This window comes from Macaca nemestrina, chromosome 6, assembly GCF_043159975.1.
Source record: "Macaca nemestrina isolate mMacNem1 chromosome 6, mMacNem.hap1, whole genome shotgun sequence".
Taxonomy (NCBI): domain Eukaryota; kingdom Metazoa; phylum Chordata; class Mammalia; order Primates; family Cercopithecidae; genus Macaca; species Macaca nemestrina.
The window spans coordinates 96,788,685-96,813,389 of record NC_092130.1 but is presented as its reverse complement, the minus strand read 5'-3'; the positions used below and the strand labels follow the sequence as shown (position 1 = coordinate 96,813,389).

The 24,705-nt window shown below is 44.7% G+C and overlaps 1 protein-coding gene across 4 annotated transcripts in view; it reads right to left on the bottom strand.

Annotated features, from left to right (window-relative positions):
• LOC105475076 (serine incorporator 5) overlaps positions 1-24,705 on the bottom strand; it is a 142,144-nt gene that overhangs the window by 53,103 nt on the left and 64,336 nt on the right. For 2 of the 4 annotated variants that reach the window (XM_071098757.1, XM_011730053.3), the window contains exon 2: positions 15,333-15,500. In XM_071098757.1, coding sequence (XP_070954858.1) covers positions 15,333-15,416 — 84 coding nt within the window. In that variant the 5' untranslated portion in view covers positions 15,417-15,500. Of the gene's footprint in view, positions 1-15,332; positions 15,501-17,820; positions 18,542-24,705 lie in introns of those variants that run through there. The other 2 variants (XM_071098758.1, XM_071098756.1) reach the window with 2 other exon arrangements.

The window sequence follows — 24,705 nt, the reverse complement described above, 5'->3', positions numbered from 1 at the left end:
CCAATCATGGATAGGAACTGCAGGCGAGCAGTTTCAGAGTGGTGGAGCAGTAATTCACCTAATAACAGGTTGCACTGGAGGTATCTGTATGAAGTAGTGTGGGAGGATGACTAAACAAGAGTGCTCTAGAAAGAGCTCAACTAGAGAGAGAGATTTGGAAGTGAACACAGCAAAGGAGGCAACCAGACAGAATGTGCAAGTGAGCAGGGAGACGGAGGTGAGCCAAGCACAGAATCCTGGGGAATGCAAACCTTTAGGAGCTGGGAAGAAGAAAAAAATCCGGGAGGAAACTGAAAAAGTGCCAGGCAAGAGAGAAGTTGAAAGAGCCGTTGGCAGTGTCAAATATGGCCAAGAGGGCAAATGTGATGAGGACTCTGATGTAACAGTGGATTTGGCAGCAGGAGTCAGTCATCTGGAACCTCAATGGGAACATTCTCTAGAGCACCGTGGAAGCAGCAGCTGAGCTCCAGACTGAGGAGACCATCAGGAAGTGCACCTGGTGAGCATATTACCCACACTTTCAAGAAAGCTAACTGCAAGGCTGGGCACGGTGGCTCACACCTGTAATCCCAGCACTTTGGGAGGCAGAGGCGGGTGGATCACGAGGTCAGGAGTTCAAGACCAGCCTGGCCAAGATGGTGAAACCCCGTCTCTGCTAAAAAATACAAAAATTAGCTGGGCGCGGTGGTGGGCACCTGTAATCCCAGCTACTTGGGAGGCTGAGGCAGGAGAATCGCTTGAACCTGGGAGGCAGAGTTTGCAGTGCCCCAAGATTGCACCACTGCACCCTAGCCTAGGAGATAGAGCAAGACTCCATCTCAAAAAAAAAAAAAGAAATCTAACTATAAAGGATTACTCTCAATTTTATTTGCACTTATATAAGCAAAACAATTATATTTTTACTGCCAAATGTGTAAATTACAATGAAAATACAAATAACCCAGTGTCCTTGACCATCAATGCCTCTATTTTAACTTGATTGCTTCCCTAGAGGTGCCACTGTCCCCAGGTATGAGTGGATCTTTCTAGACCCTTTGCTGTGCTATTATTCTACATTCATTACGTCTTGGGGGTTGCTGTATGTTTAACACATAAATCTATTTGCATCTTCTTACATACTACATAGAATTCTAGGCTGGGCCCAGTGGCCCACACCTGTAATCCCAGCACTTTGAGAGGCCAAGGCAGGAGGATCACTTGAGCCCCGGAGTTCAAGAACAGCCTGGGCAGCACAGTGAGAGACCCCATCTCTACAAAAAATTTAAAAATCAGCTAGGCATGGTGGTGCACGCCTGTAGTCCCAGTTACTCAGGAGGCTGGGGTAGGAGCATCTCTTGAGCCCAAGAGTTCAGGAGACTGAGGCTGGAGGATCACTTCAGCCCAGAAGGTTGAGGCTGCAGTGAGCCATGATCGCGCCACTGCACTCTAGTCTGGGCAACAGAGCAAAACCCTGTGTCAGAAAAATAAATAAAAATTTAGAATTCTACAACTTGATTGACTCTAATCTAGTTTGTTACCCTGCTGGTAGGCATTTGGTTTTTTTCTGATTTTTTTTTCAATATTATAAATAATGTACCATGGATATCATCCTTATGTGTATCTCTCTGTTCACATGTAAAGTGTTGAGAAGGACAGAAGCTAAAGTCAGCTTTATGACAGAAGTCATAAAGTTAGTACATTTAAAATTTGAACGGATACTGCCAAACTCTCCATAAGGAGGGTTTTGGAAACTCTGAAATTGGGGGTAATAGAGACAGCAGAAGAGAGGAGTGGAGGTGCCGGCAAGAGAGGCAGAGCCAGGGACACACCATCTCTCAACAGGTACTCCTGTGCTGCCCCCGCACGGTCTACAAGTCAATCTTCGAGATTTCTGAGGGTCTTTGTAAGCACTACCCCTAAAACAAAAGCCAGAAAGAGAGTGAATAGGGCCCTCTAAGCCCAACACATAAATCTATTCCTAACTCAAGACAACTTAAAACCACAGCTACGGAGGTCTGAACTTCTGTTTCGGCTAGAAAATATGGTTATGGCGCCACACAGAACACAGGCTCTAACAGAAGACACTGGGCTGCCCTGAGGTGAACACGGCTGATGGAAAGATATCTCTTGAACATAGAAATGTGAAATTTCTACAAAGAGAGGACTAACTGCTGAAACATGCAGGTCTTTCTATTCTAACCATTTAGAGAAAACACATGCTTATAGTCTAAGTAAGCCTCAAATCTGCTAGCCTCTTTTTTTTTTTTTTTTTTTTATAGAGAAGGGGTCTTGCTCTGTCCCTCAGGCTGGAGTGCAGTGGCACAATCACAGCTCCCTGCAGCCTCAAAATCCTGGGCTCAAGCCACCCTCCCACTTCAGTCTTCCCAGCAGCTGGGACTAGAGGTGCATGCCAACACATCCGCTACTTTTTTACTTTTTGTAGAGACAGGGTCTTACTATGTTGCACAGGCTGGTCTCAAATTCCTGGTCTCACAAGATCCTCCCACCGCAGCATCCCCACACTGCTGGGATTATAGGCGGGAGCCACCTCACTCAGTCAAAATTAGCTTGCTTGCTTCTTAAATGTGTGGACGTGGAACGCAGTGGTGATACATTATTTGCAAGTTCAACTATTTACATAACTGTCTTCAGTTTTTTTTTTTTTTTTTTTTTTTGAGACAGGGTCTCGCTCTGTCACCCAGGCTAGAGTGCAATGGCACAATCTAGGCTCACTGCAACCTCCACCTCCCTGGCTCAAGCAATCCTCCCACCTCAGCCTCCCAAGTAGATGAGACTATAGGCATGCGCCACCTTGCCTGGCTAATTTTTGTATTTTTTGTAGAGACAGGGTTTCGTCATGTTGCCCAGGCTGGTCTCGAACTCTTGGCTCAAGTGATCCTCCCATCTTGGTCTGCCAAAGTGCTGGGATTACACACATGAACATATAATTTGTAAAAATCCAGCGAATTCAGAGTTTGCATGTCTAATCTTCATTCCATACTATATGTTACATGACATAATTATACACATGTATTACAGCATAGAGTCTGATCATCCATGCACTCATTCCCAACTACCATGTGCAGGTATCACTCTAAATTAGGAGGATACGACCTGTGAATAAAACAGGTTAAAAGTTCATGCTAAAAGGAGCTAACGTTCTACTAGTGAAATGCTGTATGCACAAAACTATGCTCTACTTCATGGATATTTCAAGTATTTTCACAGTTAATTCGGACTAGTCATGATGTTTGCCTCAGGCAGGACATTAGGACCTAATATTCCCCAAAAGACAGGACTCTACAGCATACCTATAACCTCAAGATTGGCGAGCCCCATTACCTGTTCCCCCATTCTAGTGGTGGGAACCAGGACATGGCAGACATTTAAGTTTCTGGCCCCAGCATCTTTCTTATATCAGACCTGGAACTGAATGACAGTGCCCTGCAGCTGGGGAACTAGGGCGCCCAGACGGTCATTTTCTCCATCCCCGCTTCTTCCTGGATCAGCAAAATGCTTGGTTTGGATTGTTAAAGTTTAGTAGGAGAGGCCATTGTTTTTGACTCCTGCACCAGGCCCCAGCAGACCAGATCAAACCAAAACGAAGCCAGTTGTACTAAGCGCCACTGAATTTGGGGGCCAGTTTTCTTTAAAAACCAAAACCAAAAAAAAGAAAACCTGAAAGATTCCAGTCAATGTGAGTCTGCCTAATAAGGAAATCCTCTCTGGTTTAAACCTTTGTTCTGTTTCTGCTTTTTTCAAGCCTTTTCTGCCTATAAAGACACCCTCCTCTGCTCAGCTAAGTGCAACACTTGCTCTACTTCACATTCTAGAATCACAAATAAAATCCAGTTCAACTTTCCAACTAAATTTGTAATTTTGTCTTTCGACAGAATACATAAAAAGACAACTGGCTAGGCACAATGGCTCACACCTATAATCCCAGCACTTCGGAAGGCTGAGGAAGGAGGATCGTCGCTTTGAGCCTAGGAGTTTGAGACCAGCCTGGGCAACACAGGGAGGCTCCATCTGTATAAATAAATAAATAAATAAATAAATAAATAAATAAATAAATAAGCCAGGCATTGCGGTGCACATCTATGGTGCCAGTTACTCAGCAGGCTGAAGCAGGGAATCGCTTGAGCCCAGGAGGTTAAGCCTGCAGTGAGCCATGATAGTGCCACCATATTCCAGCCTGGGCAACAGGGCAAGGCCCTGTCTCTAAAACAAAAAGAAAGAAAAAAAAATGACTTTTTTTTTAACCTGTAAACAATTTGCCATTTATTCCAAAATGCCACACACACGTAATTACCATTGAACATGTCATACTAATTTACTGCCACATTATTCTTACCTAGTCTACCCAGTATGTGGTTCACACAGCCTAGTCAGTTATCTGCAACTTAAGCAAGAACTTGGGTACTCTGAGCACAATGTTTAGGCCACTGACGTTTCCCTTTTCAGAGAGACGGCAGAATAACTGCACATAACACATATAAGACCATGGAGGGTCTAACACAGGAGTCAGCCAACGACAGCCAGTGGGTCAAATCCAGCTACCCTCCTATTTATGTAAATAAAGTTTTATTGGAATGCAGCCACACTTGTTGGCTGGCCATGCCGTTGGCTGGCCATGCCATTGGCTGGCATACTATTTTGGCTGCTTTTGCACTACAAAGGCGAGAGCTGCTACAGAGACCACAGGGCCTCCAGTGTGTACTAGCTGGCTCTTTGTAGGAAAAGTCTGCCCCACCCCTGCGCTGCCAGGAAGAACAGCTGAGGAGTTGTGCCTAACTCTTAACTGCTTAAGTACAAATGCACATTTCAAAAGCAAGTGACAACTGGTGATAACTTACTCTGCAAATCAGGAGCCAAAGGAGCAGCTCCTTTGGGCTGCGTTCCAGCTGTCCCAACCCTCCGCTCCTGCCTTCTCCCATGAGACTCTTCCCCTCTTCAGGGCTGTCCTCAAATGAAACTTGGGCCTTAAGTGAATCAAATTGTACATCTCCCATATGTCATTTTTTTTTAGCAGAAAATAAAGTACCTTAATTTATCCACCCACAGAAAGTTTTTCAGATGGGGTGGGAAGGAATGGGGGGAGAACGTGTCTATGAGCTTCCAGTGCTCATCTCTGTGGCTCAGAAGCCGTCAATAGCTGGAACAGAAAACGTCCTCACATCTGTCACACAAACACACCCCATGGAACCAAAAATAAACCCCACACTGATGAAAGCCAGCATGTCGAAAGATAATTTTAGATTTATTTGAAGACTGCAGAGACAGTCTCGCTGAAATTTTAAAACCACACCCCCAGAATACCCAACCCCTTGTGATTATGCTCAGCCCTGCTGAGGAGGCAAAAACACTTCATTCCCTTTTATAAACCTCCCAGGCACCTCAGCTGTCTCCAGAATGGGGAGAGCATTCCTGAGTTACCATGTGACCCCGAAGGTCAGCCGAGTCATAGCTAAGCTGACACCACTGTCCAATATCCACTAATGGAGTTCACATATTTTTAACTTTCAGACACACACAGTTCAGCATCACAGGCTCCGTCCAGACACACTTGCCAAACTGCTCTCTTTTACCCTACCTGAGGGTCAGCTCTATGGGGACAATAATGGTGCCCCAGCACCTTTCAGGGTGCTCTCCACCTGCATTTGAAAGAATGACAGCTAGGCAATTTTTTAAACTTTTGAAGAATGAGCTTGGATTACAGTTTAATCAAGTCACAGAACCATCCTATTAAATTTCTATGCAGAGTATCAAGATTCAGCTATTCACAGTATCTATGCATTGTTTCCTATTCCCATCGCTCTGAGGCTACTTTATCTTCTTCCATTCTTCGCTGTGCCATTTCTCTGTTCCCTCCAGCCCCATGTTTATGATGGCTGACAATGCTCGTTTCCAAAGCTCTTGTCTGTTCTATTTATCTGCAGGGTACTCCGAGGCCCTGTCTGTGGACAGTTGCTTAACAGACGCTTTAGATGATTACAGAAAAAAACGTGTCAGGAAAAATTTCATTCTCACATCTTATCATTCTCTCCCGTCCACAGCCAGACCAATCCTAAAAGAGATCCAGCTGACACCTGGTGCTCCCCGAAAGGTGCAGGTAATGGATCCTCACGGACCAAAGACAGTAAGTATTGTTTCCAATTTGCTGCCTCCTGGCAAGCTCATTATTACTGGACAAGGATCAAACCTCTTTGTCCTTGGTTCAGGCTCAAAAAAAGACTCTCAGCAGGATATCCATTAGTTCAAATTGCTGCCTCCAGTACAAAACGATTTCCCACCACTATTTCCCGGCATCCACTTGTATGGGGGAGGATGAGGCTCCAGCAATGACGGATGACGCATACGAGGGTACAGGGACTCCTTGCTTTCTCTCACATGTTATGTCTGGATGAAATTTAGACCAAAAGACAAAACTGTTTGGAAACATGTCTCCAGAGTCATCCTAACTTGGAGGGGAAGGAACTCAGAGGATTTAAGAGGCAAAACCTCAAAGCCAGTTCCCCACAGGAAGATTCTAAAAGGCCATGGTGAGAATTTTCCCTCAGTTCTACAATGGGCTTGAGGTTCGATGGTCCCAACCCACTTTTAATCTCAAAAACTTCCTCCTTGATAATTTGACACATAAGGTAAAACAGTACCATGAACTCAGTTGCTATTCAGAAAGAGAACTTTGAAAAGCACTCCATCTCAGCTGGATTTTAAAAAAGCACTCCAGAATCAAAGAACTGGGTCAGCAATATTTTCTTGTTACTGTTAATTTGACACTTGTTCTGACACAAAAGCATACAAGCTGAGAACAGAGAGTTCTACTTGGGGTTTCAACGTGCCTATGCCAGCCCCTGATGCGGGTCTCAGGTACAGTGTGCCCTGAACATTCAACCACTAGATAGCAAAGGAAAATCAAGAGCCAAACTCTCCAGCTTCGGTATGAAGACCCGTCATTTTACACTGGGACAAACTGCACAGTATTTTGGAACAAAGTGGAATATTTTTCATTGATGATGTTTGCTTTAAAAAGATGGTTATACCAAACACAACCTGAAAACAAGTTCTATTTTACATGCAAAGCCAGTGAATAAATAAATACTAGTTCTGTGGCTACCTCTGTTTTCTACTTCAGAATAACAGTCATCCCTTGAGCTCAGCTTTTGGTCATCACAACAGGAAGGAGGCAGATGGGAAATGTAACTCAGCTAAGATCGCTGCTGAGGGCCCCAGGCAGTGCTATTTCCACAGGTAATACTTCTTACCTCCTGGCCCAGAAGAAAGTCTAGGAAGTGGAGGAAGGATATGCTTGATAAAAGGCATTTACTGTGACTTCTGTGAATATATGACCAACAAGCAAACCTAGTTGCACAAATAGGAGACACACTGGCCAGGCGACCAGCAGCCCTGGGTTCTAATCCCAGATACACCTGGTGTCTCAGTTCTGACAAGTCACTTCATTTCCGGGGCCACAGCTTCTCACCTGTCAAAAGACAGGTTGGTTAAGATGACCACTTAGAACTTTTCTGCTTTTAAAAATTCTTAACAGTGGGCTAGGTGTGGTGGCTCACACCTGTAATCCCAGCACTTTGGGAGGCTGAGGCAGGTGAATCACCTGAGGTCGGGAGTTTGAGACCAGCCTGACCAACATGGAGAAACCCTGTCTCTACTAAAAATACAAAAATTAGCCAGGTGTGGTGGCGCATGCCTGTAATCCCAGCTCCTCGGGAGGCTGAGGCAGGAGAATCCTGTGAACCTGGGAGGCGGAGGTTGCAGTGAGCTGAGATCCTGCCATTGTACTCGAGCCTGGGCAACAACAGTGAAACTCTGTCTCAAAAAAAACAAAAATTCTAACAATGTATTCAAATTATATCCTAAGCAATATATCAATGTAACAAAATTACATTTGTACCCCCATAAATTTATACAAATTTAAAAAACAAATTATATCCTAAAAAGATCATTGTTTTCTCTGTAGAACACTTAGCACCACCATATTTGCTGTCTCTTCTCAAGGCAGAACACTTGCTATACATATGAGTTGCAGCCGTTTTCCACTCAACTCTTTAACTTGCTCCTTTAAGGGGCCTTGTTTCAGGCATTTTTGGATCCCTGGAACCAGTACAAGGAGGGCTTCCCACAAGGAATATTTACCATCATGGCTTCATATTTATTTTAATTCTTCAGGTTAAAAATAGGAAATAAAGTAGCTCATCTCCCCAGTTTCAGAGTTTCAAACATAACAAATCAAAGAACTCTGTCAACTCCAAGAACCACTCAAGTATTTTAACATGTCACTGTGAAGGGACTAAAATATGAGCTTATGAATAGCCTTTGGAAATCCAAGTTGTTTTTAAGGAAAGTAGCCACTGGTATTAACCTACAGTCACTACACTGTGGTGACCCCAGAATTTAGAAACAGGGTATCATCTGGGAGAAATGTAGCAAACAGCACCTTCAGCTCAGCCTAACTACCGGGCTAAGTGATCTGGAGAAAGAAGTTTCAGGGCAGCTGGGCACATTTGGGAACTACCCAAGTTCAAACAAGGCAAATGTAATATACAGCACCAGGGAGCGGGGCATGGCTGAATCTTCGTGACTGACTGGAATGCAGAGTGGAAGCCTGAGACTTTTATGTCCAGTCTGGGGAAAAGTATACACAGGATCTAGAAAAGCAGAGATGCAGGAAGAAAGAATCTACCAGTGTCCTCAGCACTGTCCTGAGTGAAGGGTGTCTTTACAAGCAGATGCACATATGGGGATAGGATAATCAAAGCCAGAAATGAACAAGCTGCCCCGGGGGAAAGCAAGCAAACGGGAAAGGCAGAGGGCAGTGTTAGAGGCACAGGCAAAGAGCAGATGACCGCCTCACACACACTACAGTGACTAAAATAAAAGAATATGTACCATTAAGTGTTGGTGAGGGTGTGGAGAAATGTGAACCTTAATACATGACTTCATCCTGAATATCTCACATTACTGGTGGGAATGGAAAATGATGTAGCTACTTTGGAAAACAATATGGCGGTTCCTCAAAAGCTTAAAGTTACTACACAATCCAGCAATTCTGCTCCTAGATATAAACCCAAGAGAAATGAAAACATATGTCCATACAACAATCAGTACATGAATGTTCATAGCAGCATAATTTATAATAGCCAAAAGGTACAAACAACCCAAATGTCCATCAACTGACAAATGGATAAATAAAATATATTATAGGTATATTTATAATCCCAGCACTTTTGGAGGCCAAGGCGGGCAGATCACTTGAGGTCAGGAGTTCGAGGCCAGTCTAGCCAACATGGTGAAACCCTGTCTCTACCAAAAATATAAAAAATTAACCAGGCCTGGTGGTACGTGCCTGTAATCCCAGCTACTTAGGAGGCTGAGGAAGGAGAATGGCCTGAACCTGGGAGGCAGAGGTTGCTGTGAGCCGAGATCACACCTCTGCACTCTAGCCTGGGCAACAGAGTGAAACTCCATCTCAAAAAAAAAATAAAAATAAAAATGAAATATGTTATATTCATACAACAGAATATTATCTAGCCACTTAAAGGAATGAAGTACATATGCTACAACCTCAGTGTGAGCCTTAAAAACATGCTAAGTGGGCCGGGTGCGGTGGCTCACGCCTATAATCCCAGCACTTTGGGAGGCCTAGGCAGGCGAATCACATGAGGTCAGGAGTTCGAGACCAGCCTGGCCAACATGATGAAACCCCGTCTCTACTAAAATTATAAAAATTAGCCAGGCGTGGTGGCAGGCACCTGTAATCCCAGCTACTTGGAGGGCTGGGGCAGAAGATCGTGCCACTGCATTCAGGCCTGGGAGATGACAGAGTAAGACTCCATCTGGGAGAGAGAAGGAGAGACAGAGAGAGACAGACACACACAGACAGAGAGAGAGAGAAAGAGAAAGACAGAGAGAGAGAGGGAGAGACAGAGAGAGAGACACACACAGACAGAGAGAGAGAGAAAGAGAAAGAAAGAAAGAGAGAGAGAGAAAGAAGGGAGGGAGGGAAGGAGGGAGGGAGGGAGGTAGGGAGGGAGGGAGGTAGGGAGGGAGGGAGGGAGGGAGGGAGGGAGGAAGGAAGGAAGGAAGGAAGGAAGGAAGGAAGGAAGGAAGGAAGGAAGGAAGGAAGGAAGGAAGGAAGGAAGGAAGGAAGGAAACGAACCAGGCACAGAGGGCTATATATTGTATGATTCAATTTATATGAAATATCTAGAGTAGGCAAATCCACCGAGATGAAATAGATTAGTGGCTGCCTAGGGCTGGGGAGCTTGAGGGGAAGATGGGGAAGGAGTGGACAGTGTAACATGGAATGAAGGAAACAGATCTAACATGTTTCAGGCTGGGAATATCTATGGCTCTTCCTACATTGGCCTGGCACATTGAGCTCTCAGGGGAGAAAGTGGGGGCTGCACAGGTCACCCATTCTTCCTTCTCCAGTACAGGTTTTAGTGGACCCTACTCCCTAGGAAACAAAAACTTTCCTTTCTCCTCCCTCCCTAATCACCCATGTGGCTTCCCAGGGTACCTAAATCTGAATCTTCCTCAAACACAGAAGTTACACCTTGACTTAGCAGTTTGGGTCGGCAGGCTTTACTTTTTTGCCCACTTTTTTTCCCTTTGCATTCTACATTCTAAAATGGACTTTTTTTTTTTTTTTTTTTTTTGAGACGGAGTGTCACTCTGTCGCCAGGGCTGCAGTGCAGTGGTGCAATCTCGGCTCACTGCAACCTCCGCCTCCTGGATTCAAGCAACTCTCCTGCCTCAGCCTCCCGAGTAGCTGGGACTACAGGCACGCGCCACCACACCAAGCTAATTTTTGTATGTTTAGTAGAGATGGGTTTTCACCACATTAGTCAGGATAGTCTGGATCTCTTGGCCTTCTGATCCGCCCACCTCAGCCTCCCAAACGGCTGGGATTATAGGCGTGAGCCACCACATCCAGCCCTCTAAAATGGATTTTTAATCCCCCAGGTATCAAATCTCATGAGTGTGTACCTGCTTAAACGACATGGTTAATAACAAGAATGACCTGCAAAATAAATAGCCCTTATGTTTTAAGATGGGGAAATGCTCCAAGAGAAGACAGAATGATGCCTTATTCAACCAGCACAGTCGAGCTTTCTCTGAGCCAAAGTTCTCCTGGGAAAGAAGTTTCCCTAAAGAAAAGAAGCAGGACAAAGTCTGGCCCAGCATCCCTTGCAGTCTCCAAACTTAAACACAGGCCACATTCTGAAACCAAGGCAAAAACTGGAAATAACTGACAAGGGAGCTGCCCTTGAGCTCCTAACCCACATACCAAAGGCCCACGCGACTCTGGCAGAACGCTGGGTAGGAGGCACTTACACACTCCCATCTGGGCTGTTACAAGCATGCAGTTCTTTCTCCTCTTCCAGTCACAGTCTCAGGCACTTCCACGGCCAACAAACAAAGAGGGGGTGAGGACTCCAGCAGGAGCCCAGTGTGCATCCCCACAAGGGGACCTTTCAACCCCCGCCCGCAAGCGCTGCCTGAGGATGAAGTCAGCCTCTCTTCTGTAGGCCACGAAACAAGCTGACTTTGTGGCCAGATGGCCAGCCCCCTTGTGAGGCGCTGAAGCTGGAAAAGGATTGGTTTCACCCACGGGGATCTCATTCCCTATGCAGGACACCCAGCCAAACCATTTGTAAATATGTACATTCAGGGGACAGGCATAGAAACATTTACAAGAGCCTCTGTGAGGGACATCAGGGTTGCCCTTTCCTCTCTTCCTCCCTCTCTCTGTTCGCGGACCATAAGTCACCCTGTGCCCACTACCACCACCACCTCTAGGCTCACCTCCCAAAATATCTCCCTTTGCTTCCATGATGATAGCCTCCTGCTCCAAAATCTCTAATGGCTTCCCACTTACCACAGACCATGTTTAAACACTTCACCTTGGCACTACAATTCCTGCAAGATATGGCCATTTCACCTCCCCTCTCCTCTTGGCCCTTCTCTACGTGCCTCTTCCTCCTCTCTAGTCACACAGCCTCGTAGCTAACAACACATTCAGACCAGGTTCAAATCCCAACCCCACCATTTAATAGCTGGAGACCTTGGGTGTGGTACTTAAATGGCTGGATATTTCAGTTTCCTCATCCGTAGGGCAGGGGTAATGCTAGTACCTACTGTTCAGGTGAGTACAGTGCTGACGAAGTAAGAAAATACAGGTAAAGTGTTCAGAATAAAACCTGACACATGGTATCACTCAATAATTAGCTATTAAAATACTTATTATTTTACCCCTACAAGTCACTTATTTCACGAAGCCTTTCCTAGCAACACCAGTGAACATCCTCTGTTTCTCAAATGTTCCGTAACCATCAGAAAGCATAAATACTGACTGGAATTGCTAGGAAGTATTTCATGGGGCAGGTTACTTGGATGGTAATCAGGTGTTAATATTATCATTATGAAATTCATGTCCTAAAACACATACCAATGGCTCCCAAATTATCTCTCCCTCTAATGTCTCAATAAATTCACTACTGAGGGATACCACCTATTTGTATAGTAACAGATTTTGTTTTTTTGGATGCAGGGCTTAATTCTATTAAAGAATAGAAATTTATTAAGGGCAGGGATCACACTACATCCAGTGCACACCAGAGTTCCCACCATAGTACTACAGTGGATCATTAAGCCACTTTAATGGATTCAGAAAATCACCCTTGTTGAATTTACAAAGAGAACACTGTATTACTTAAAAAAAAAAAAAAACAAAAGTAGTACATGGAAGATTAAGTGGACGCTCAGAATAAGAGTTAAAACCTGCCCTTTCAGATAGAAAAATTAGCCAGCATGGCGGCTCACACCTGTAGTCCCAACTACTCAGAAGGCTGAGGCAGCAGGATCGATTGAGCCTGGGAGGTCAAGGCTGCAGAGAGCCACGATTGTGTCGCTGCACTCTAGCTTGGGCAACAGAGCGAGACTCTTACTAATTTCTGCCTTGTTTTAGACCTTTGAAGACTTCATAACTTCTCTTCTGAATTATAAGCTCCATTTCTCACAAGTTTGAACACCCCACAGCTCGCACTACAGTGTCTTACTGAGGACTGAACCAATGTTTCAAGCAGAGGGGAACCCAAATTCCACTGTAGTATCCACTATATCCAAGACCATTCAACCATAATTATAAAGGCACTATGCAACAGAAAGCTTCAGAGGGCCTATTTTAATGAATAAGAATATACAAAGTCCTGTTAAGAAAATGGTTGTTTTGAAATATTTGAGTGTATTTAAAATAGCCCTAGTTTCAAGGCCAGGCATGGTGGCTCACACATGTAATCCCAGCACTTTGGGAGGCTGAGGCGGGCAGATCACTTGAGATCAGGACCAGCCCAGCCAACATGGTGAAACTCCATCTCTACTAAAGAAGGATACAAAAATTTAGCCAGGTGTGGTGGCACGTGCCTGTAATCCCAACTACTCAGGAGGCTGAGGTGGGAGAATTGCTTGAACTCGGGAGGTGGAGGCTGCAGTGAGCTGAGCTGAGATCGCGCCATTGCACTCCAGCCTGGGCAACAAACAGAGCAAGACTCCATCCACCCCCCCAACAGAAAAATCAATCAATCAATAAAAAAATAAAATAGCCCTAGTTTCAGCACAAGTTGGGGCGAACATTTGCTCAGGTGTTGCCCTAGGCAATGTCATCCCTACTATGGGCAGCTCCATCAGAGCCTGCTCCGGACTTCCCTCCGCCTCCTCACCTGTTCAGCTGGGAAGATGCAGTGCGGAGTGGTCAGTGTGCAAGGGGAAACGGCATTTGGAAAGCAAGGCTTTCCTCTCCCTCTATCTCTAGAATAAGAGCTGCCCCAAGGGAACATGCCTGCTGCTCTCTCTTCCTGGCAAACTGCGCCGTTGCAAAGAAGTCTGCCCTTCCCGGGCACTGATGGTGCCCTGCTGGGTAAGTCTGAGTCATTTGGGGGTTCAGTAAAAGCCTGCTTCCCTGCAGATATGAGCCACAGAGTCTCACATCAGTTTTATGAGGAATAAAGGTGACGTCTGGCAACCTGCTGACATCTTAGTCTTCGTTGTCAATTTGCTTAGAACCCAGCAGGCAAAGAATGGTGTTATTTCTTGGGCTCTCTCAAAATTCCCACCACATTCCCCTGTGATCTAAGAGGACTACTATGGGGGAAAAAAGGAAATTCAAGAAAAAGAGGTCCCGCATGTATCTCTATCAGCATCACACACCAGGCCTACTTCTGACCAAAGAATGGCTGAAAATCCACCCCTCACCCACGAAGACACCACTCACCCTACAAGCAACCTGTCTAGAAAGGTGGAAAATGCCCCATTTCCCGTTCCCCATTATTTGTGAGAATATCTAAGCTTTATCATACTTCTCATATAGGCCAGATTAAGTGTTTCAGCTGCTATGTGAAATCCTGGCAGCTGGCCAGGCACAGTGGCTCACGCCTGTAATCCCAGCACTTTGAGAGGCCAAGGTGGGTAGATCACCTGAGGTCAGGAGTTCAAGACCAGCCTGGCCAACGTGGTGAAACCTTGTCTCTAATAAAGCTACAAAAACTAGCTGGCTGTGGTGGCAGGCACCTGTATTCCCAGCTAATAGGGAGGCTGAGGCAGAAGAATAGCTTGAACCTGGGAGGTGGAGGTTGCAGTGAGCCAAGATCAGGCCATTGCACTCCAGCCTGGGTGACAAGAACAAAACTCTGTCTTAAAAAAAAAGAAGAAAAAAATCCTGGCAGCCATCCTATAACAAAGGAAAAGGACAGAAGTGTACAAGAAAAGATTGTATATTTCATCAGGAACAGCTTTAAACAAGGCTAAGATAAAATACATAATTGTCTGACAAACAGACGATTGTGATGGACAATGACGTGTCCATGATGCGTCCAATGATTGATGGACAATGATGGACAATGGGGACTCAGGGGTTGTAGGGCTGGATAATGAGAGGCTGCCTGGTGGGTACAACGTGTGTTGCTCCCGGGATGCAGGCACCAAAGGCCCTGACTTCACCACAAGGTAATGTATCAATGTAGCAAAATTGCACTTGTACCCCATGAATCTACACAAATGTTTTAAAATTTAAAAATTAAAAGAAGAATTCTCCACCAAAAGCATCAGATAGCATCTACACTACTACTAAAGATCAAGCTGTTGATTGGTTTTCCTGTTTAGCCAGAAGGCACTGGATCCTGGAAAACATAGAGCAGGCTTCAGGAAGGTTCAAGGAAACCAGGTATACCCCAAAACACAGGGGGGTACATGGGCCCCATCCTCTAAATCATATGTTTCCCACACACCCTCATCAAACATCGGAAATAGGACGAGCTGAACACAGACAAACTTACGTGCTCTTTCATCTTGTGAGCCACAGTTGTTGACATCATGATGCAGCAGAGGACGACGACCAGAATGAAGTAGAGGGCGTACATGAAGCGGGTGCTCAGGGACTGCCGAATCCTGGGGCAGCAATCACAGCAGAGAGAGCAGCCTGCAGACCCACAGCAGCAGGCCAGCTAGAAAAGGAACAGAAAGCATCTGCTTAGAGCATGATACTGCGATAGAATAAGAAATATGGCCAGGCACTGTGGTTCACATCTGGAGCCCCTGCTACTCGGGGGGCTGGAGGATCACTTAAGACTAGGATCGCTTGAGACCAGAGTTCAAGTTTAGCCTGGGCAATATAGCAAGAACCTGTCTCTAAATATATATATATATTTTTATATATATATAAATATGTGTATATATATTTTATATATGTGTATATATTTATATATAAACATGTGTATATATAGAGACAAGCTATATCTAATGTATATTTTATATACACATACATACACACACACACACACATATATATATATTTTTAAACAAGGCCCAGTGCAGTGGTTCACACCTTTAATCCCAGAGCTTTGGGAGATCAAGGTGAAAAGATCGCTTGAACCCAGGAGTTTGAGATCAGCCTGGGCAACACAGCAAGACCCCATCTCTTACAAAAATTTTTTTCTTTAATTAGCCAGGCATGGTGGCACAAACCTGCAGTCCCAGCTACTTGGGAGGCTGTCTCCAAGAAAAACATGACCAGGAAAAAAGAAAAAACTCATATTAGGTTGGTGCAAAAGCAATAGTGGTTTTTGCCATTACTATATATATATATATGCGTGTGTGTGTGTGTGTGTGTGTGTGTGTGTGTGTGTATGTATCTCTATATATATATGAAATTTGGTCTGATGCAAGAGCGTCTAAAACTTCTGGAATTTCCTGAGTGATAGAGGTTAACAGGAAGAGAATTTCGTTACTGATGCTCTTTTCAATCATACCAGAGCTTGTACTAATGAGGCAACACTTCCTGGGCCCTTCGATAGCTTCAGGATGGAAGGCTGGCTATATTAGTGGAAACAACCAAGTGGTTTAGAGGGTTGGAACTTTCATGAGCACACACCTGGGCGGGGACTGGAGACTGAGCTAATTACCAATAGCCCACGATTTAAATCAGTCACATGTACATAATAGTGCCTCCATAAAAACCCTCATCAATGGGATTCAGAGCTTCCAGTTTGATGAACACATCCATGTGCCGGGAGGGTGGTGTACCCCAACTCCACGGGAACGATGCTCTGGTGCTTGGGACCCTTCCAGACAGCGCCCTGTGTACCTTTTCATCTGGCTGTTCATTTGTATCCTTTATAATAAACTGGTAATCACCAGTAAAGAGTTTTCCTGAGTTATGTGAGCCATTCTAGCCAATTATTGAACCTAAAGAGGGCGTGAACCCCTGATTTACAGCTGGTCAGTCAGAAGTACGGGAGACTTAGATTCGCAACTGGCATCTGAAATGGGAAAAGTCTGGTGGAACCGAGCCCTTAACCTGTGGGGTCTGTGCGAACTCTAGGTAGCTAGCATCAGAACTGAATTAACTTGTGGCACGCCCAGTTGGTGTCCTGTACTGCGTCACACCACTTTACCAATGTATTCACACAGGCCTTCTGCAGGTTGACCTTCCAAGCTACAAGATGACCATTCTTCCCAGGTACCTTGACCATACAGCATGCAGGAACAGTTAGGTGTGTGAACAAAGCTTTCATCGGAATTGTTCTGGTGCTATCTTTAATGACAACCATCAACGGTTTGGGAGATGCCCAATTATTACACAGAAAAGGCACAGTTCATCTGAAGTATTATAATCATGACCCTTAGACAAAAAGATTTCTAGAATCAGCTAAGAGCAAGAGAAGAAGCCAAGAACTAGTAAACAAAGTGGGAAGAACATGAAAAACAAAAAGTTGGGCCCAAGAAAGTGAGGGAGAAGAAAAGGAAAAATCAGTTAGGCAGACAGCTAAGGTTAGGCCTCAGAGATACAGCCTAAAAATCAGCTATACGTACAAATAGAGCTGCCTGGGGAAAAACTAAACTGCAGCTGCACTGATAAGAAAGCAGGGCCCAGCATAGAAGCCTTTTGTTCTTTGCGTGATTAGCAGGCTCCCAGGGAGAAGTTTCTTCCCCTTCTCCAGCATATACACAGTGGGCTCCGTGGGAACTTGCACAGGGAGCGGGGAGGTGGTGGGGGGAGGCTTACCTAAAACACAGTTATACAAATGAGGTGTTGCACTTTGTGTTGACCCAAGACAGGCGGCGTCTGCACAGATAAGGAGAGTTACACAGACAGCTTCTCAGATAAGCGAAGTTACACAAACAGCTACACAGATGAGGGGAGTTTCTCACAAAAGCTTTCGGATTCAACTGTAAAAACAGCGACCCACTCAGGTCCTCCTTTCCGCTGCACAGAGCTTTCTTCATTCACTCCAACTTCACCCTTGTGTTCACATTAATCCTTACTTTTCTTGGCCGTGAGACAACGGGCTTGGATAACACCTCAGACAACATGAGCATCAACCCTAGACAGTTTCAAAAAGGGACTTGTCAAAATCCATGAGCCTAAGGATGAATGTACAAGCACCTAGGGTACTGGGATGGGAAAGGCTATGCCTGCCGTCATCCACCCTTGCAGGAAATAATGAGTATGTAACTTGAAGCTCAAAAGAAATGGGTGCCTTTTACACTGCATTTCTACCAGAGCTTCATGCCCCAAATTGTAAGCTTTTTAGGTTCATTAGTAGGATGTGGGCCCAGAGGAATACAGAGCTTCTGCTACACCACTAACAGCATACACATCTTTTATCTGGAGAACGTGAATATTGATTAAACTATAGGGCAACAGAGGATGGTGATTAAAAGCTCAGGCTCAAAGCTTGGCTGGGTTTGTGGTCTGGCTTTGCCACCTACTAGCTGTGGACTACAAGCAAGTTATTTACCCTTTAAAAACTCAAGACTCAGCCGGGCACAGTGGCTCATGCCTGTAATTCCAGCACTTTGGGAGGCTGAGGCTGGCGGATCTAAGGTCAGGAGAACAAGACCATCCTGGCCAACATGGTGAAATCCCGTCTTTACTAAAAACAGAAAACAAAAAACAAGAACAACAAAAAATCAGCTGGGCGTGGTGGCCAGCACCTGTAGTCCCAGCTACTCGGGAGGCTGACGCAGGGGAATTGCTTGAACCAGGGAGGTGGAGATTGCAGTGAGCTGAGATCGCTCCACTGCCGCCCAGCCTGGCGACAGAGCGAGACTCCATCTCAAAAAAAAAAAAAAAAAAAAAAAAAAAAAAAAAAAAAACCCCTCAAGACTTCTCGTTTATAAAGTGGGGGTGGCAGAAGTACTACATAGTCTCTTGGATAACCTAATCAGACACACCTGGCGCCAGAAAGGAGTCCCTGTTAAGCAAACAGGGAATGCTACAAGAAATTACCATAAACTGCAAATTACAATAAAATTTGTATGTATTAACACTATATTCTATATAAACCTAAAGCCCAACAATTCAATCTCTTGATAATGATTTGGAAGGAAGTTTGAGACTCTGCAAAGCTTCAAAACAAGCACCAATTAGAATGCTACACCATAAACATCATTTACAATGAGCTAAGATCACAGGCATATGGGTAAGACAACATAGCAATGGCGTGACAGATCTTGAAATTACAGGCATTTCCCTAGTTATCTCATCTACTTCATGAGACTGTCATTGTTTGAGTTCATTGTCATTCTGTACTATTTCATCGCTACAAATTTTTCCTAACCAACTCTCTCCATCTTACATCCAATTTTCTAAGCCAGCTTCCTCCAGATTCTTCTTGACTCACAAAACGAAGCCACTGCTTTGTAAAAGAAGACATTCTACTCGGGCTGAGATAAGAGAATACATAAGTGGTATCCTAACATTACTGCATGTGTGGGTGTTTTATGGGCCACTTTCCTTTACAATTCCTTCATTGATGTTCTCAATCTCTGATTTTACTGACCTCTTTCCAATCACATGCCCCAATTTTAAACACACACAGATACAACTGTCCCCTCCCACTGCTTTAGCTGGCTTTTCTCTGGGCCCTGCCTCCTGAACCCTTTCCTAACTGCCTCCTTCACTGATTGCTCTTTTTTTTTTTTTTTTTTAACTGTAAAATACTGTTTCACTGTATTACACATGCTGGCCTCAAACTCCTGGGCTCAAGTGATGCTCCTGCCTCAGCCTTAGCTGGGACTATAAGCACAGGACACCACGATACCATGCCTGGCTGGTTGCTAACTCTCTGTTACCATGTGGTCTTAGATAACATCTCACTGTATTTCAAGTTCAAATGTGATCAACAAAATACTTATTCTATTTGGGAAAATAAGTATTTTGGAAACAGTTAATGCCTCCCACAATAAAACATTCCCACAGCTGAATCAACATTTAAACTATTATTTCCACAGAGGGAAAAAACAAACAGATACAAACATCACTGTGAGCCTAATTGGAACTGATCATCTAAAGGCAGACAAATAGCAAAAGGGATGCGACTGTGGAAAATGTAAAAAGAAAGTCATATTGGTTTAACCCCATTCTATCATTAAAGTCATGTATCATTGTATGGATCTGATTTTCCAAATTTCATTTTCACTCTTACTCTATACAGTGCTATAGTATTACCAATTTACATATGTACATATATTTTTATGTGTCTATATATATGTGTACCTATACACACACATTCCGAATATTAGAATGGACTAGCCTTTTTCTACTAGCCCAAAAGTGATTTATCAAAGTAAACTATGCTAATAATTAAGGGTTCAAGCACATTATCCTTAAGCTACACATTGATATATACACCAGGTGGAAATTCAAAACAGCATCCGTAAAAGAAATATTTATGTTAGCATCTAGGGAAATCTCACAGTCCTGCTGACTGACCACTTGTTTCTGGAAGAGCATACCTTTGAATAAAATGGGTTCACATCCAGCCCCTGCCATCTACAGGGTTAAGACACTGAGCACGTCACTCACTTTCAAAACGGAAAAAATCAGTTCCTGGCTGGAACTACTGGTGCTTTCACAAGCTTGGAGAGAAATGCCAGGGTTTCGTTACCCCTGGTTCCAAGAGGGCATACAGCTTTTACTGAAAAAGTCACAGCATATAAAACAAATAAATATAGAATATACAACGCCAAGAGGGAACGCTAATGTAAACCATGGACTTTAGGTGGCAGTGACGTGTCAAGGTAGGTTCATCAATTCTAACAAATGTACCACTCTGGTGGGAAGCGCAGATAATGGGGGAGGCCATGCGAGCGGGGAGGGGATATATATGGGAATTCTCTGTATCTTCCTCTTAATTGTGCTGTGAACCTAAAACTGCTCTAAAAAAAAATCTAAGCCTCGTTTTTAAAAATATAAATAAACAAATGAACAAAACAGTGCCTGCCCCCCAATGGCTCAGTAAATGGATGTTGGCTGAATAACGTATGGTAAAGTCACACTCCTCACACACAGTGGGTGGCAATCCCCTCCATGGGACCAAGTTCGTGATTGCATGCTATACTCAATTTCCCATGCAAGCACTGAATCATAGAGAATACTAAGGGCGTTAATTTGTAGATACTGCAAACTCTCCTCCTCCACAGGAAGTAACATTCACACACGCAAAAGGAGTCCAACAATATCTTTGGAGGGCAATGCTTGCAATCCTTCCAGAAACTCCTCTCACAGATATATTTCCAAAAAGACACAGATTTAGGTATGAGACTGTTCATAGCAAACACTGGAAACAGCCTTATTTTCCAGCTACCCAGGGACTAGTTAAATGAATTACGACCTATACAATGAAATATTTTTTAAAACAACACGTCAGGTGTGTTAGGCTAAATTGTGTCCCCCAAAATTCCTATGTTGAAGTACCAACCCCTAGTACCTCAGAAAGTGATTGTATTTCCATAGGGCCTTTAAAAAGGTAATTAAGTTCGGCCAGGTGCAGTGGCTCACGCCTGTAATCCCAACTCCCAAGGCGAGTGGATTGCTTGAGGCCAGGAGTTCGAGGCCAGCCTGGCCAACATGGTGACACCCCATCTCTACTAAAAATATAAAAATTAGCCAGGCATGGTGGCGCATACCTGCAGTCCCAGCTTCTGAGGAGGCTGAGGCACGAGAATCGCTTGAACCCGGGAGGCGGAGGTTGCAGTGAGCAGAGATCGTGCCACTGCACTCCAGCCTGGGTGACAGAGCCAGACTGTGTCTCAACAAAAAAGGTACTTAAAAGGCAAATACAACCACTGGGGTGGTCCTTAATCCAACAGGACGGCTTCTAAGAAGAGAAAGACACACACACAGGGACGGCACAGCAACACGGTGGCCATCTACAAGCCAAGGAGAGAGGCCTCAGAAGAAAGCAACCCTGCACACACGTTGCTCTTGGACGTCTGGCCTCCACAAGTGAGAAGCTGAATTTCTGTTGGGTAAGTCACCCAGTCAGTGTTACTTTGTTATGGTGGCCCCAGCCAACTAAAACAGGCAGTATGCCCTACTATTTCATATCTATGTACATACACATATGTGTAGATATAAGACCACTAACACCGACTACCTCAGGAACAGGCCTAGGGGAGGGACAGGGGACATCCATTATACTTATTGTTCTGCTCTCCTGGTTGGGTTTTTACCATGTGCATGCATTACTCTTATAGTTAAAAAATGAAGAAAACTACTACTTGAGAAAAGTAAACTGTGTGTGGTGGCTCATGCCTGTAATCCCAAAACTCTGGGAGGCACCCAGCACTGGGTGGGTGGATCACTTGAGCTCAGGATTTCGAACCCAGCTGGGGCAACATGGTGAAACCCCATCTCTACAAAAAATACGAAAATCAGCCAGGCGTGGTGGTGCATGCCAGTGGTCCCAGCTACTTGGGAGGCTGAGGCAGGAGGATTGCCTCCCGAGTAGCTGGGACCACAGGTCGAAGCTGCAGTGAGCAGAGATTGCACCATTGCCCTCTGGTCTAGGCCACAGAGATCCTGTCTCAAAAAAGAAACAAAATAAAATAAAAGCAACTAAGCTGAACGATAGTGATATAAAAGCATTTGCAAATGTGGTATTGCTGTAGGTCGGGCTTTTCCTTTCTGAAGAAGCTTCCCCTCCCCCAAACATACTGCAAAGGAAAATCTTTCGAAGAGCCTGGCACACCCTCCCTCCAACCGCAGGAATGGCAAAGGCTTTTCTAAATAGGAGATGCTTTGTCCTTGCCGGGGCAAAGAATCAAAATGAAAGGATAAGCTGGCTCTTGCTTATCTTACCTGAAGCTGGGCCTCCCACTTACTGTTATTTTTCTTCGCCAGCCCAACGACCAGCCCTGCAACACACACACATACTACAAAAAATAAATACGGCTTCCTCTCTGTCCTCCGCACCGGCCTTGGGCACAGATGGTCCTTCCAAGGATTGATCTAGGTGTGTGAGGAAATGCTCACAGAAACATGAGCTAGGGCTGGTAGTAACTTCCAAGTACTTCTTCTGTTAAATTAAAAAGCACAATACCTTCATTACCTAGAATTTCCAGTTGGCAACAAGAAGGCCAAACATATTCCAAAATTGGCATGCACACACACACAACACATGCACCTTAATCATAAAAGGGTCTCTGTCTCCCTCTCTCAAGTCTTATTGTCACAGTTCCAAAGGCCTGACTATCAGGTTCTTAAACCACAGCAACCAAGAGGACAAACTGCTGGGGAGAACCAGAGAAGCTGGACTCAACTGTAGCGAAGTGACCTGCCCTTCTGGGTCTTAGTTGTCATCACCTGTAAGTGGAAGGAACCCAGGTAGATGATGGGTGGTAGATCAACAGGTGTCACCCCACATCCAACGGATGGGCAGCGGCTGCCTGAAACTCTGTGCTGAGGAGGATTCCTAAGGCCGAAAGTTTCATCAGGGAAAGTGCAGTGATCACTTCGTACCATCTGCCACAGGCATGGAAAGATAGCATGGTGGCATCACACCACACTCCTGTCAACCCTGCAAGAGGTAACTGGATATCCTTAGCATCCGTAACTTCTTAGATGTTGAAAAACAAACTGCAACGGGCAAGCACGATGAGTCAACCCCACAGCAAGGAGAGAAAACCAACCAAAAGGAGAAGCCAGAACTAAAAAGTGGAGCAGCGGTAAGCTCTTTAAGCACCCCACAAGTAAGACAAAATGGCAAATATAAGAAGCCACGTTTGCTTGTTCTGCTTGCCTGCAGAATTTTACAAAATCCCTTATCAGCAGAATCCCACAAAGCCCCTGACTCTGACTGAGTGCAGCCCTCCAGAAGAACGCCCTGAAGATGACCAGCAGCACACAGCACAGGTTCCCAAGTCTCTTGCCTGGATCAGATACGTTCAATGCCCCTAGGCCTTGCCTCTTTCTGTACATATCTGACAGGATTAATGACTATGCCTCTATCATCTATAACCACATGTACTCTTGCACCCAAACCTTGATGAGATCTTGGTCTAATCTAACTCGAGCACATCTGTCGTAACATCTGAGCACTGGAAGAGCTGCCATCACTTGTCTATAAACTGCGGGCTGAAACTCTGGCTTGGAGCAGTCTAACAGAAACTCTCTGAAAGACTATCGGTTGCAATCTTCAGCAAGACTTCTGAATAAACTAGGTTGGTTTGAAAGCCTGATTTTTCTTTAGCTGACACACCAGTAATGTTAGCATCACTCTATTGCTGCATGGTCTATGTTCTGCATGGTACCAGCTCACACACGGCAGTGTGACCACATATTCATGACAATGGCCCAGGCAGGACATATGTTCTGTTACCTTCATTCCACTTAGGAATGAAAGAAGTATACTAAGCAAATAAGTGCTTAGGACACTTCTGTCACAAGAATGATCCCAAAGGTGGGTCACATTTTTTAGCTTCAGTGCTTGAGTTTTGGGGAGCATGAGCTACTTGGCCACGTGGAAACCAACTGTTCTGAAGGACTTGCTCCTCAATGGGGCTGGACAGCCAAGTTGGCTTTCGTGTGTCTAAACTAAGTCCAAACCGTAAAAGAAAGTGTGACACCACCCTTCATTCAGTCCCTTTTCCTATTTCTGGAAATACAGGAGACCTAGCAAAGCTAAGGAAAGACATTAAGAGTTTTCTGTGAGCTACAAAAATTATAATACTGCTCCTTAATAAACAGCAGTGGGATGGGGCACAGTGGGGAAGTTCCTCAAATATTGAAGCTGACCAAGCTGTTAGAGCTCAGGTGTTCCTGGGCATGCTGGGAGGTTGTAGTACCAAGGAAATAGAAGAAATGCATTAAAAACATAAAACTGGGTTCAGAGTTTTTCATTCAAGTAAACAACACTGCATCTT